The following is a 15,423-nucleotide window of genomic DNA, read 5'->3' as shown; positions in this document are numbered from 1 at the left end:
CATCATTTTTATTGCAGCATATTGTTATAATAGTTAATTATTAGTTATTGTTGTTATTCTCTTACTGCTCCTAACTTATAAATTATATTTTATCATAGATATATATGTATAGAAAAAAACATGGTGTATATAGGGTGTTGGGCAGATAAAATATATTATGCTCACTTTGTTAAAGATGGCACTGCCCACATGGAAGCCCGTCACCCAGGTGATATTAATGTGTGTCTCTGTGGGCTATGGGCAGGCAGGATCCTTGTAGCCTGGGGCTTGGTTTTAGGACTAAGCCTTTCCCACCCTTTTTGATGTGGGGTGGTACAATTCCATCATGCCTCAGATAAGTGACTTTGTATTAGAGATTTCCCTATTTTGTATATTGGATTAAAGGTTTTGATTTCGGCACTATAAAGTGAGACAGACCGGGAGCTTGCTCTCTCGGTTCCTAAGATTAGCATTAGAGGAGAGAGCAGAGAAAGGACAGCAGAGAGAGGCCATGTGGAGGAGGCTAGGAGAAGCAGCCAAGATGGCAAAGTGCTGAGTGAGAAGCCAGTTTGTGCAGAGTTTGTGCAGGGAGAAGGAAGGAGATGGGGAACAGAGGTGAATAAGGCTGGTGAGCTAGAAACCTTTGATCCTAGGAAACTTGGATAAGTCAGTAGCTTAATGAGTGGGTTTTAGAGCCCAGTGTGTGTTTTTACTTGCCTGCCAGGTGCAAGCTAGGATTAAAGATGATGACCCACCAGTTTTTGGCTCCATTGTTACATTACCATCAGTCCAAATCAAATGCAAACTTACATGGGCCAGGCGGCTGTGATGGTGGCCGTGGCTACTGGCTTTACATAGGGTTTGGTCCTTTTTGTGGTTTCAAGCAACCATGGAGGTCTTGAAATGTTTTCCCTACAGAAAAGGCAGCTACTGCCCTGGCATGTTGGCTCAGCAGTAGAACGTTGGCCTGTGGTGTGGATGTCCCAGGTTTAATTCCTAGTCAGGGGCACACAGGAGAAGTGCTCATCTGCTTCTCCACCCTTCCCCCTCTCCTTCCTCTCTGTCTCTCTCTTCCCCTCCCGCAGCCAAGGCTCCACTGGAGCAAAGTTGGCCCAGGCACTGAGGATGGCTCCATGGCCTCTGCTTCAGGCACTAGAATCGCACTGGTTGCAATGGAGCAATGACCCAGATGGGCAGAGCATCCCCCCTGGTGGGCATGCTGGGTATATCCGGTCAGGTGCATGTGGGAGTCTGTCTCTCTGCCTCTCCGCTTCTCACTTCAAAAAAAATAAAAATAAAAATAAAAATAAAAAGAAAGAAAGAAAAGGCAGCTACTTTACCATATTTAGTTTATCAATTCATCCATCAATGGACACAGGTTGGTTCCATATCTTGGATATTGTAAATAAAGCTTCAGTGAATATGGGGGTCATATATCTTTTCAAGTTAGTGCTTTTGTTTTCTTCAGATAAATACCCAGAAGTGGAATTGCTGGATCACATGGTAGTTCTATTTTTAATTTTGGGGGGAAAAAGTAGTGATTGCACTAATTTACATTTCCACCAGTAGTACACTGAAGTTCCCTTTTCTCCATATCCTTGCCTACACTGATTATTTTTTGTCTTTTTGATAATAACAATTTTAAAAGGTGTGAGGTGATATATCTCATTGTGGTTTTGATTTGCATTTTGCTGATGTAAATTCTTTAAATTCTTTAAAATCATAATGTTCTATGAATAATGACTTTAAAAATATTTTTTAACATCTGGGACTTTACCACAAAGTAATTCATCTATCACCTCTCAAGGAGATTTATGTATTTTTTAACACCACAATCAAATTCTTTGTGAATTTTGTGAAGTTAAGAGTTTAAAAACAAGTCATGACCCTGGCCGGTTGGCTCAGTGGTAGAGTGTCAGCCCAGCATGCAGAAGTCCCAGGTTTGATTCCTAGTCAGGGCACACAGGAGAAGCAACCATCTGCTTCTCCACCCCTCCCCTTTCCCCTCCTTTCTCCACCCCCTTCCTTTCCTGCAGCCATGGCTCATTGGAGCATGTTGGATCTGGGTGCTGAGGATGGCACTATGGCCTCGCCTCAGGTGCTAAAATAGCTCATTTGCCAAGCAATGGATCAAGGGCCCCAGATGGGCAGAGCATCACCTCATACAGGGCTTGCTGGGTGGATCCTGGTCAGGGTGCATGTGGGAGTCTGTTTTTCTGCCTCCCCACCTCTCACTTTTAAAAAATCATAATGTGGAATAAAATACTGAACATTTAGAAAAAATCTTTGGCAAACAAATCAAGGAGTTTGCCAACCTTGAAAGCAGGAGAATAAGGTGCTAATGAAAAGATTTGTAATTAAGAGAAAATATTTGGAAACAAAATTTTTTTTTTCTGTCCAAAAACAATGAGGATGTTATGTTAGGAAAAAACATGTAAATATGAAAGTGAGAGAAGTTATGTGTAACACCTATGACAAGGAATTTTTTTTTTTTTTATATATAATTTTATTTTTTTAATGGGGTGACATCAATAAATCAGGATACATATATTCAAAGATAACAAGTCCAGGTTATCTTGTCGTTCAATTATGTTGCATACCCACCACCCAAAGTCAGATTGTCCTCTGTCACCTTCTATCTTGTTTTCTTTGTGCCCCTCCCCACCCCCTATCCCTCTCCCATTCCCCCCTCCCCCCCGTAACCACCACACTCTTATAAATGTCTCTTAGTTTCACTATTATGTCCCACCTACGTATGGAATAATACAGTTCCTGGTTTTTTCTGATTTACTTATTTCGCTTCGTATCATGTTATCAAGATCCCACCATTTTGCTGTAAATGTTCCGATGTCATCATTTCTTATGGCTGAGTAGTATTCCATAGTGTATATGTGCCACATCTTCTTTATCCAGTCATCTATTGATGGGCTTTTTGGTTGTTTCCATGTCCTGGCCACTGTGAACAATGCTGCAATAAACATGGGGCTGCATGTGTCTTTACGTATCAATGTTTCTGAGTTTTTGGGATATATACCCAGTAGAGGGATTGCTGGGTCATAAGGTAGTTCTATTTTCAGTTTTTTGAGGAACCACCATACTTTCTTCCATAATGGTTGTACTACTTTACATTCCCACCAACAGTGTATGAGGGTTCCTTTTTCTCCACAGCCTCTCCAACATTTGCTGTTACCTGACTTGCTAATAACAGCTAATCGAACAGGTGTGAGGTGGTATCTCATTGCCGTTTTGATTTGCATTTCTCTAATAGCTAAAGAAGATGAGTATCTTTTCATATATCTGTTGGCCATTTGTATTTCTTCCTGGGAGAAGTGTCTATTCATATCCTCTTCCCATTTTTTTATTGGATTGTTTGTTTGTTTGTTGTTGAGTTTTATGAGTTCTTTGTATATTTTGGATATTAGGCCCTTATCTGAGCTGTCGTTTGAAAAAATCATTTCCCATTTAGTTGGCTTTCTGTTTATTTTGTTATCAGTTTCTCTTGCTGAGCAAAAACTTCTTAGTCTGATGTAGTCCCATTCATTAATTTTTGCCTTCACTTCTCTTGCCTGTGGAGTCAAATTCATAAAATGCTCTTTAAAACCCAGGTCCCTGAGTTGAGTACCTATGTCTTCTTCTATGTACTTAATTGTTTCAGGTCTTATGTTTAGATCTTTGATCCATTTTGAGTTAATTTTTGTACAGGGGGAGAGACTGTAGTCCAGTTTCATTCTTTTGCATGTGGCTTTCCAGTTTTCCCAGCACCATTTATTGAAGAGGCTTTCTTTTCTCCATTGTGTGTTGTTGGCCCCTTTATCAAAAATTATTTGACTATATATATGTGGTTTTATTTCTGGACTTTCTATTCTGTTCCATTGGTCTGAGTGTCTATTTTTCTGCCAATACCATGCTGTTTTGATTGTCGTGGCCCTATAATAGAGTTTGAAGTCAGGTATTGAAATGCCCCCAGCTTCATTCTTTTTCTTTAGGATTGCTTTGGCTATTCGGGGTTTTTTATAGTTCCATATAAATCTGATGATTTTTTGCTCTATTTCTTTAAAAAATGTCATTGGAAGTTTGATGGGAATTGCATTAAATTTGTATATTGCTTTGGGTAATATAGCCATCTTGATTATATTTATTCTTCCTAGCCAAGAACAAGGTATATTCTTCCATCTCATTATATCTTTTTCGATTTCCCTTAACAATGGTTTATAGTTTTCATTATATAAGTCCTTTACATTCTTTGTTATGTTTATTCCTAAGTATTTTATTTTTTTTGTTGCAATCGTGAAGGGGATTATTCTTTTGAGTTCCTTCTCAGTTGTTTCATTGTTGGCATATAGAAAGGCTATTGACTTATGACAAGGAATTTGTCTTTACTTTATAAAGAGCTCTTTCACACCAAGAAGAAAAAATTTAAGATTCATCCAAGGATAAGTGGTATGAACAAAAAAATTCATCCAAGAGGAAATCCAAAGGAAATATTTGAAAAAAAAATACTTCAACTCCAGTAGAAGAGAAATGCAAATTAAAATATAATGCCACTTCCATCTATCATATTATTATTAAGATTTTAGTGAGAGTAATGCTGACAAGTGGATTATGAAATGGGAACTTGCATACAAGGCCAATGGAAATGTTAATTGGCACAACATTTCTGGACAGCTATTTGACGATGTCTATCAAGAACGTCTGATGTTATAATTACATTTCTGGGACTCTAGCCTAGGAAATTAACTTGGTTAAAGATTAATCCACAAAGATATTCAACAGAGTGTTATTTAATTGAAAAAACTGGAAACAATTGAAGAGCTTAAAAGAAAGTGTTATAAACCACCCATTCATGTGAAAGAAGAGATTATAAAGCTCATGATGTAATGCGGACAGAATGAAAAAGCAACACTTAAAATGGTGTTTATATGTACAATTTAACTATGAAACACTGATATAGGAGAGAAAAAAAACTGAAAGAAAACATACCACAGTAAAAATAAAATAAGTTATAGGGTTTGGAGTCTTTTTATGAATTTGGATATTTTTTGGAGTCTTTTTATGAATTTGGCTATTTTATATTCTTCTATACTTTGCAGTTTTCTGCAATTTTTTATTTAATACACATTTTGGGTTTTTCTCATGGGCCATATCCTACCCTAGGTGTTGAGGATATGATGATAGAGCAGACAGGAAACGGTCCTGTTTCATGGAGTCCCTGTTTCATTATACCGGGGCTGATGTAGTACACAGCTAATGATAGATTGAGGTAAGAAGAAGGAAGGGTGGGGAGCAGATCATTTGTCAAAGGAAGTAGGTGAAGATTTGTCTTTGGTGGTGACACTGGAATTGACACCTGAAGAATTAGAAGGAAAAGAAGAGCACAACAGACAAAGGGCTGTGAACAGACAGAGCAAGGGCTGTGAGGTGGGGAAGAATTTGTTATTTAAAGTTATAAAAAGAGGCCAGTGTGTTTTGGGGTCTGAGTTACAAAAAAATGAAATTTGAGAAGTGGGAAGAACCAGATCTACTGGCCTATTAGATCACAATAACAATTATGGATTTTGTTTTATTCCAAATGTAATTGGAATCCATTGAGTATCACTCTTGTTCTAAGCAGGAGACAATAAAATACCTCCAGATTGAGGGAACAGTTTGATGCGGAACCACTTATGCTGCCAATGTAAGAAATCTTCCAGTTTGGTAAGAACTTATGGGAAGGCAGCAGAAGAAATGTGCCCTGTTTTTCGGGACACTGTGTCCTTTGACTTGGTGCTCCAGATGGGAGACCCCACATAGGATCCTTCCTTACATGACTATATCACAGTCTAAAGTTGTGATCGTGCATATACGTGATTGAGGGATTAGGCAAGAGTCTAATTGTGCAGCCCAACTAAAAAAGGCTGTGAACATTCTCTCCACTTCCCCCAAATATTGTGCTGATATCAGAAAGAACAAGAGATTCTCAAATGGTAAATGTAGGACAACATTAATCATCTTTAATATCAACTGCAGAAGTTTCATTGAATTATAAATCAGTATGATCCTGTTACTCAATGAAATATCAATGCGTGAATTTGTGTGTAGACCTATCTTTCTTTGGGTGCTCATATTTCTGAACTCAACTCTTTTTATCTAGCATGGGTGAGATAAAGATAATGCTAACTATATTGAGAATTAGGATACAAATTCAGAGCAGTAAAGGGCTATAAAACTTAAAGGTCTTTAGAAATATTCTAATCTACTTCCTGACCTTCTGATATTTCAGGTGAGAAGTCTAAGATGTGGAGAGGTTGAGAAACTTGTCTGAAGTCACATGGTTCATGCTAGAGGTAGGCTGAAGCCTTAGGTTTTATTTAGTTCTGCTTTTGGACTGAGGGCATTCAGAATGTCTAGCACTATAATTCAAAACATGCTAGAGTCTTCCTAAACAGAGCCCTGTGGTTGGAAGTGACAGTTCTCTTGGACAGACTCTCTAGTTAACAGTGGTTCCATGCCTTCTCAGCTAGAAGGTTGAGGCCTTCTTGAACAGGGAACATAACTGACAATTTGCATAAAGGCTCAGTTTTCCGTTCTGACTATATTCTTATATGTATTTTAGGAGTTCTGAATATCTTTGGATATGGCCTGGCAAATAAAATTTCTAAGAGTCTAATCTCAATTAAAAGCTCATTTGACCCAAAAGTTTGCATTTACCATATTTTTTGCACCATAAGACACACCTGACCATAAGACACACCTAGGGTTGTAAGGAGGAAAGTAAGAAAAAAAAATATTTTCAACCAAATGATGTGTGAAAATATTTAATAAAATATCATATTTTTCACTCCATAAGACTCACAGGCATTTTCCCCTCCACTTTTTGGGGGAAAAAAGTGTGTCTTATGGAGCGAAAAATACGGTATATTGCCCATATTTTATTAATGCTTTCTTCCTCTACTCTATGTTTCCCGACTAATAAGAGAAGAAAATGCTTTTAGATGCCCATATGACAAGAAAACAGTCTTGAAAAGGAGTAGAAAGAGAAAACGATCTTTGCCTTCCCTTTGCCCGGCAGCCACGAGCACTAGTTGTCTGGCTCCTTCCCTGTTACCATACTTTTCAGACTCAGCCCCCTGATGAGCTTGAATTGTCCAGTTTCTCAATTTAGAAGTCTGCAAATGATAAAAATGACATATTCAGCAGATTAAATTTGGGAGTTTTCTGAAATTAAAAAATATTTTGTGTTACTAGCCTGCTTTAAAATTAGGAAAATTGAATCAATTAATGTTTGTAAAAAGAGGAAAGGGTATGAGTCAGAAATTTATGTAACACACTGGTCAATAGGTATTTTATCATATAGACCAAAAATGGAAGAAACATAGGAAATATTAAACCAACTTATTGCAAATCATATCCAATTCAAAACAAATAGTATCTCTCAAGCAAATATTTTATTTTTCAATAAAAATAGCACGTAAATGCAAATCGATCAATTTGGTTCCTTTTTTGTAGTCTGGTAGTTTTCACATTTCTGGACACTGGAATGTGCTTTCCGTCACCTGCAAATATAAATGAAAAGTTATTTTCTGGTTGATTAAGAATGTGCACATTTGATGGTTTCATGTGGATAACAGATGCCTTGGCTTTTACAGACTAATTCGCAAAATGGGGGAAAAGGGATAATTAAAGGGGTGGGAAGAGACACAGGAAAAGTGCAGTCTTCCTTGGGGGAAAAATCTAATAGACCTCTTTATTACGGGTAATTATGGTATTTCCTTCCTCAACTTCATTTGCTATTTCTGTCATATGATTCAAGTAAAGTATAATGGGAAAGTATAAAATAAAGAAGCATAAGCTAGATTAGTCTGCTAGCAACCAGATTTATCCTGTCTTGGAATATTCTAGTATAATTGACTCATTTAACAACAGGTTAAAAAAAACAAACTACAAAAACGTAAGTCAAATTACTAATGGCACTTACGTTTTAATTGATAACACAAAGGTTCTATGTTGAGTATGATTGACATAAATATATACGGTTTAATTATATACCAAATGTGACCATATAGTGGATTGGTGGGAAATGAAAAATGCAAGACTGAATATGCTGTATGTTAAATGTATATCTTAGGCTCCTTTAATTTGCTGTTTGTTTTCTGTCACTGCTGTAGTACTGGTTATTGACCTGGAATAAATGAGAACATTTAGCAGATGTTGGGAGCCATTATCATCAACAAATTCTCAATTTTGTCAGTCTTTTTCATTGTGCAACATTTAAAGTAAGGTGTCATTTACTATGTCTTAACTCTATTACCTATGTCTATATTATTCTTCTGATTGGTACCTTTTACTTTAGAAGAAAATTTTCTGGCCTATTAAACAGTCAGTGAATGTCCATCTTATTCCTTGATGAAAACTATTATGTAATCATTTTTATAAAAGGAGCTATTATTGCTTCCAAGAGAACATATTAGGTTAGGTACTTAGAAGCTTACACTGAATACAAAACTCAGGTAACCTGAAAGATAAGGTTAAGTATGCTTGATGCAAGGCACATGCTATTGACTTTTTTTATTTATTTATTTTTTTTATTTTTCTAAAGCTGGAAACGGGGAGAGACAGTCAGACAGACTCCCGCATGCGCCTGACCGGGATCCACCCGGCATGCCCACCAGGGGCGACGCTCTGCCCACCATGGGGCGATGCTCTGCCCCTCCGGGGCATCGCTCTGCCGCGACCAGAGCCACTCTAGTGCCTGGGGCAGAGGCCAAGGAGCCATCCCCAGCGCCCGGGCCATCTTTGCTCCAATGGAGCCTTGGCTGCGGGAGGGGAAGAGAGAGACAGAGAGGAAGGAGGGGGAGGGGTGGAGAAGCAAATGGGCGCTTCTCCTATGTGCCCTGGCCGGGAATCGAACCTGGGTCCCCCGCATGCCAGGCCGACGCTCTACCGCTGAGCCAACTGGCCAGGGCGCTATTGACTTTTATTGTACCACTTGTCTATTCAGAAAATAGGTAGGTAGAGTGTGTTTAAAAAATATTAAATGTTTTAAAAGGTAATTAGGATAATACAGATTAAAATCTCAATTGTTAATTGATTATTAATTTCTTTCTGCTGTCTTAGAATTACATTTTATTCATAATTGCTAGAAACTGGCGAGGTGGAAGAATAGTTTCTGTCCCCATTTAAAAAAATATCAGCTTTGGTAAAGTAGAAGCACTATTGCTTGAGTAAGGTAACAACCACATTAACTCAGTCACTTGATCTTTTTGAGTCTCTTCATTATCTGTAAAAAGGAGATAGTGACAGGTAACACCCATAGTTGCACTGGGAATTATACACAGTGATATTTACACAAGAAACTAACATACGTTTAGTTGTTGAATACATTATGGTTGTATTCAATCAGTGGGTCCATGTTCCTTGTTTTGGTTTCCAGGGTGAGCTTCACTTGGAAACAGAAAATTCAAGGAGACTCTAATGAGGAGTTGAGTAACAAATGGATTGAAATAGTGAGTCAGGAGATTAATTCTTCCCAACTTTAGCCCCTTAAAATAAGAGATTGAAGTATAACCACAGCGAAGTCAGTTTCTTTATATCAAAGAGTTTCCCATATTTTGTAATTGTGAAAATTCATAAATTGTAAATTCATAAAGTCATTAAATGTTGGGACCATATGAGACTTCAAGATCTCTGGCTCCACTGCCCCTCCTCCGGCTTATTTCTCATTTTCAGAGGAGGGCAGTGATAGCCTTTGAGGTTTAAACGTCTCCAACGTCAATCAGCAAATGAGTGATAGTGCTGAGGCTGGAGCTTTCATCCTTTCCTAACCTTTATTGAACCATCACCAGACTCTACCCTGCTGATGGACTCTCTATCTGGGTTTCAGTGTGAACAATTAAAAGAATGGGCATGTTGAACTCACTGGGCAGAGCAGAAAGAGATATATTTGTTGTCTTTAAATGGTCTGTACACCCTAGTTCATTCAGCCATCCTTTATAGATCTCAAATACATTTTGATTATTTGCATAGGCCATTATCTTCTCCAAAAGGAAAAGACATAGTCACTAATATTTACATAGTAATTTCTATATACCAGGCACTGTTTTAAGAACTTTACATACATTAATTTATTTTGCATAACACTATGAAGAGGTATATTCTTATCTTTCATATAAGGAAATGGAGGCAGAGAGGGGCCAAATAATGACTAAGAGTACAAAGCTAGTATAACTAGGATTTGAAGGCCTTAGTCAGGTTGGAATTGGAAGATGCTAGAGAGGTTTCATTTCCAGAAGACACCTGGCTGGATGGTTCCTCATTATATGAGCTCTCTTTTACCCAAGGAAAATAACTTAAAACTCAAATCACCTAGATTTTATCTATCTAGTTCTACTGAATCCCAGTCAATTAGATTATAAAGTTCTACTATAGCACATAAATATCAACAACAGAGTATATTTATGTTGATCATTATTGGAATAAATAGAAGAGTGAGCAGTTAAACTTGGCCCAATGTTGTTAACAAAACAGTGTTTTATGAGTATTTCTCTTAGTTCATAGGAATAAAATATTTATAGGGATGATATTTTACTAGTCAAGAGAATTAACAAAAGAGCTAATTTTTTCTTTCTTACCCACTTATATAAGAATATTATCCATATTTGTTCTTATATTGGTATTTGAAGTTGAGTATATTAATTGCTATTTATATATAAAATATTTTATAGGTATAAAGTCAGCTCCAATTTAACTAATTATACTTTAAAGACATTCACTGGAGTAAAAGTGATTGCATGGCAAAACTTTGGCTAGTGAGATAATGGTGGGGGGCAGTTATGATTTAAGAAAATGTTTATTGTCAATGCAAAACACGTCTAAACCTCAAAGAATTTTTATGAGTTTATTTGAGCCAAACTGTCGACAATTGCCAGGAAGCAAAGTCTCAACAGACTGAGAAAATGCTCTGGAAAATGGCGGTTTTACCGCTTACTTGATACTTTAGAATCAAAGAGGAAGAGGTAAGGTGGTTACATGAAATTGATTGGTGATAGATTAGGGAGGCAGGTGAAAGCAAAGCAGGAGAAATTTATAGGATTGGATAAAAAGTAAAAATGTATATTCTGAAACTTACTTAGGCAGGAATAAGATAGTTAATAGTTAATTAACGTGCTAACAACAACAAGGGGGTTTGTTGGTTTCTTCTCTGGTGGGATGCCTGCCCTAAGGGGGGCAGGAAAAGATGACCCTTCCATTTCAAAGGCATGTTATCAGATACCTTATTGTAGATGCAAAAGACAACCAATAGACTGGGTTAAAATAAGCATTGACCTTTGTTAGAGAAAAATACTTCCCTAGGACATGACTACCCACCATGAACTGCTTTTAGTTAGAAAGGATTAATTTTAGACCATCCTATGTGGTTATTTTAGGTCTTGAGTTTGCAAGGCCATCATTCAGTGCTCACCAGAGCTTGTCAGGTTTAGTCTGTGGCCTTGTCTTTCTTTTTTTTTATTGTCCATATTATTAAAGTAAAAATACAAAAAGCTTATTCAGTATTGTATTATTTTAAAACAATGTGATTACATAAAATTTAAATGAATTGCTCCCAACCACTGGACTTTTCTGGCTGATAGATATTTTACATCAGAACAGAAATAATGCACCACTTGGAACATGTGAGTTAATGTGGTGTGTTTGTGTGTCTTTGTGTATGTGTGTGTGTGTGCACGTGCGCGCTTGAGGGTGTGTATATGTGAAGTGGGGAATGTGGAGGAAACTTGTAAAGCAAATAAATTAATTTAGCAAAGTCGAGCTTTTGAAAATTTTATTGCAGTAGATATATGCAATTCTACAATTGATGTATTTTGCTTTGTTGAATAGATGTGTTCATTAAAGAGAACTGCCTGAAGGTCATGGTCTATATTCAAATGACTCTCATTTTAAGACGTATTTTTTAGTGAAGAGTGGGAAGTATAATGGCTTAAAGGTACTATGACACTAACTATAATATAAAATAGCACAGAATACACATGTAAAGAATCACACTCTTTTTTAGAGCTGTAAATATCTATGGTTAGATTTGTGTTTAGCACATTCACTTAAAAGATTAAAGGAGAAAGAGTAAATCATGTTTTAATGTTTTGCAGGTGATGCCAGACAGTCCGCCTAGGTTGCTGTGTTACTGAATCCTAGTGTTTCATTGGAGGGATTGATTTAGGAATGAGCTGACTGAGCTTAAGAAAGGGATTCAGACCATGGATGAGAAAATTGTTTTAAAATATAGCAATAAATTAACAAAAATACAAGCAAAGTAAATTATGATGGGGCAACCTGTTTCTCAAATACACGACCGCGAGGGAGTTGGTGCGTTTAGCGTGTGTTTTTCCAGGGCTGTTTTTTAATCCCTTCCTCAATTTTCATTAAGATCGAAATTCTACACTTAAGTATTAGGAAGAGAATTTCCATGATGTCTTTTGTGTCTTAAAGCTTTTTTTGCCTTACACTTTTCAGGACTGAAGTGTGTATGTCTTCTGTGTGACTCCTCAAACTTTACCTGCCATACGGAAGGAGCATGTTGGGCTTCAGTGATGCTAACCAATGGGAAAGAGCAGGTGACCAAGTCCTGTGTCTCTCTCCCAGAATTAAATGCTCAAGTCTTCTGTCACAGTTCCAACAATGTTACCAAAACCGAATGCTGCTTCACAGATTTCTGCAACAACATAACACTGCACCTTCCAACAGGTAAGGGGTTTAGCTTCGTTCATTCCACATGTAATGTACTCTTGGGAAATCATTCCAGTGGTAGGAATCAACCTGTTTTACATTTCTTTAAATCAGGCATCCCCAAACTATGGCCCGCGGGCCGCATGCGGCCCCCTGAGGCCATTTATCTGGCCCCCGCTGCACTTCTGGAAGGGGCACCTCTTTCATTGGTGGTCAGTGAGAGGAGTGCTGTATGTGGTGGCCCTCCAACGGTCTGAGGGACAGTGCACTGGCCCCCTGTGTAAAAAGTTTGAGGACCCATGCTTAAATAAAATCTGTTTTATAGTTCTCTCTCTCTTTCTCTCTCTTTTCATTTAGGTAAAATTCTCTAAACCTACCTGAGGTTGATTTTTAAAAATTGTATAAGACTATCAAAACCTTGACAACAGCATTATAGCATTATAATTTTGAGTAATTTGTCCACCTGAATTGCATTTTTGCAAGTGATTAATGGACCTAATGTAAATGTAAATTCTTATGGATTTTTTTAGAGGAGAAACATTTAAATGTACATCAGCAAGAAAAAAAGGGGAGGAGAGCAAAACTAAAAACTGTAGATTTCCAACTTTTCTAGAGACAGAATCTTTTTTTATGGGTACCGTCTGCATAGCTTCTTTATGTGTCCACACTCATGTGAGAGCATTCATTAACAGAAAGATATTATTGCTCAGACATATTCCTGCCTCCCTCCAATTTCATGCTGTTTTAACCCAGTTTACAAGATTCTGAAAATCTTATTCTTACCTTTTATTAGCAATCTGGAATCTGAAATTTTGAGGGACATTAAAGCTCAAGTAATTCAAACTAAAACCTAGCTTATGACATGGAAATGTCATCTTAGTGAATCTTCTTCAATATCTATTAATACAATAATAATTTAGTGCTTACTGATGTGTTAAATCTATAGAGAGACATACACTTACATGTTAACATTCTAAGGTACTATTATCCATTCTCAGGTGTTAGTATATCACCGTATCAATATTCCACTATAGTGTTTTCAACCTATTTTTTAAATAAGTTGGCTGCCCCCTTCTTTTTTTTACTGAAAAACTTTTATTTTATTTAGAACCTTGGAATCACTACCGCAAATGATAAATCATAAATAGAAGATAACTTTTTTACTGGCCATAAATAGAAGATAACTAAGGAAACAAACATTTCTACTGCATTCCGGTTAGATATTTTGTATTTCCTCTTTGTTTAAAAGAGAGACTAAAGAGGGGTTAGAGGCATACTATCACAAAATGAGCCTTTTTAGTACATAATCAGAAAAACTAAGAGAACTACCGAAGAAATCATCATGTCATATACTATCATGTTGGTTTACTATGCCACTTCATCTCAAGAGTCCTTAAAGTCATTTCATGTACCACTACTGATGCTTGTCCAGCTCTTCGGGAAAAACTGTGCTGTGAGGCATTACCTATATATTGCAACCTCGGAAGCCATATATGAAGCATTTCATCCCTCAGCGTGATTTTCAGTCTTGCTCTTTGGACTCCACTTACTTTCTCCTAGATTCCATAAAGTCCTGGGTTTGATAGTGATCTGGCATCTACTCTGGACACTTTGTTTTCCTTTACATTTTCTCCTCTGGTTATTTGTGGGCCAGAGACACCCTAAAGTGAAGGCTCCCTTATCTGGTGCTTGTCGAACCCATGACCAAGATCCAGAAGACTAAGAAAGGGAAGGGGTATCTCCTCATTAGTCTGTGGCGGTGGCCTCTTGAATGTGCCTTCTGGATAATGAGTTACCTGCAAGACCACATTCTGCCAGTCAATGAGCATACAAGTCAGTACTTTCACAGCAATCAAAGGGCTTGGAGGACGAAGTGGTTCATGTGCAGTTGGGCAAATTAAAAGTACTTAGTGTGCCCTGGCCGGTTGGCTCAGCGGTAGAGCGTCGGCCTGGCGTGCAGGAGTCCCGGGTTCGATTCCCGGCCAGGGCACACAGGAGAAGCGCCCATCTGCTTCTCCACCCCTCCCCCTCTCCTTCCTCTCTGTTTCTCTCTTCCCCTCCTGCAGCCGAGGCTCCATTGGAGCAAAGATGGCCCGGGCGCTGGGGATGGCTCTGTGGCCTCTGCCTCAGGTGCTAGAATGGCTCTGGACACAACAGAGCGACGCCCCAGAGGGGCAGAACATCGCCCCCTGGTGGGCATGCCAGGTGGATCCCGGTCGGGCGCATGCGGGAGTCTGTCTGACTGCCTCCCCGTTTCCAGCTTCGGAAAAATGAAAAAAAAAAAAAAAAAGTACTTAGTGTATCTGGTATGTACCTCTTACCCAGCCTAACAAAAACTCAGCCTAAGTACTGAGAAGCCTGTATTCCACACTCAACTATAGCCAGGGATCAGTCTTGCTTTTTTAAAAGTCAATTTTATTGAGATCTAATTTAGATATAATGAATTACACACATTTTTTTTTTTTTTTTTTTGTATTTTTCCGAAGCTGGAAACTGGGAGAGACAGTCAGACAGATTCCCGCATGCGCCCGACCGGGATCCACCCGGCACGCCCACCAGGGGGCGATGCTCTGCCCCTCCAGGGCATCGCTCTGTTGCGACCAGAGCCACTCTAGCGCTTGGGACAGAGGCCAAGGAGCCATCCCCAGCGCCTGGGCCATCTTTGCTCCAATGGAGCCTTGGCTGCAGGAGGGGAAGAGAGAGACAGAGAGGAAGGAGAGGGGGAGGGGTGGAGAAGCAGATGGGCGC

The 15,423-nt window shown here is 38.4% G+C and overlaps 1 protein-coding gene across 4 annotated transcripts in view; it reads left to right on the top strand.

Annotated features, from left to right (window-relative positions):
* Positions 1-15,423, top strand: part of ACVR1C (activin A receptor type 1C) — a 102,552-nt gene that overhangs the window by 23,075 nt on the left and 64,054 nt on the right. For all 4 annotated transcript variants that reach the window (XM_066345362.1, XM_066345361.1, XM_066345359.1 and 1 more), the window contains exon 2: positions 12,463-12,693. In XM_066345362.1, the coding sequence (XP_066201459.1) occupies positions 12,463-12,693 (231 nt within the window). The remainder of the gene's footprint in view (positions 1-12,462; positions 12,694-15,423) is intronic.

This window comes from Saccopteryx leptura, chromosome 7 (assembly GCF_036850995.1).
Source record: "Saccopteryx leptura isolate mSacLep1 chromosome 7, mSacLep1_pri_phased_curated, whole genome shotgun sequence".
Lineage (NCBI taxonomy): Eukaryota > Metazoa > Chordata > Mammalia > Chiroptera > Emballonuridae > Saccopteryx > Saccopteryx leptura.
Note: the sequence above shows the minus strand (reverse complement) of the source record. Positions and strands in the feature narration are given on the sequence as shown.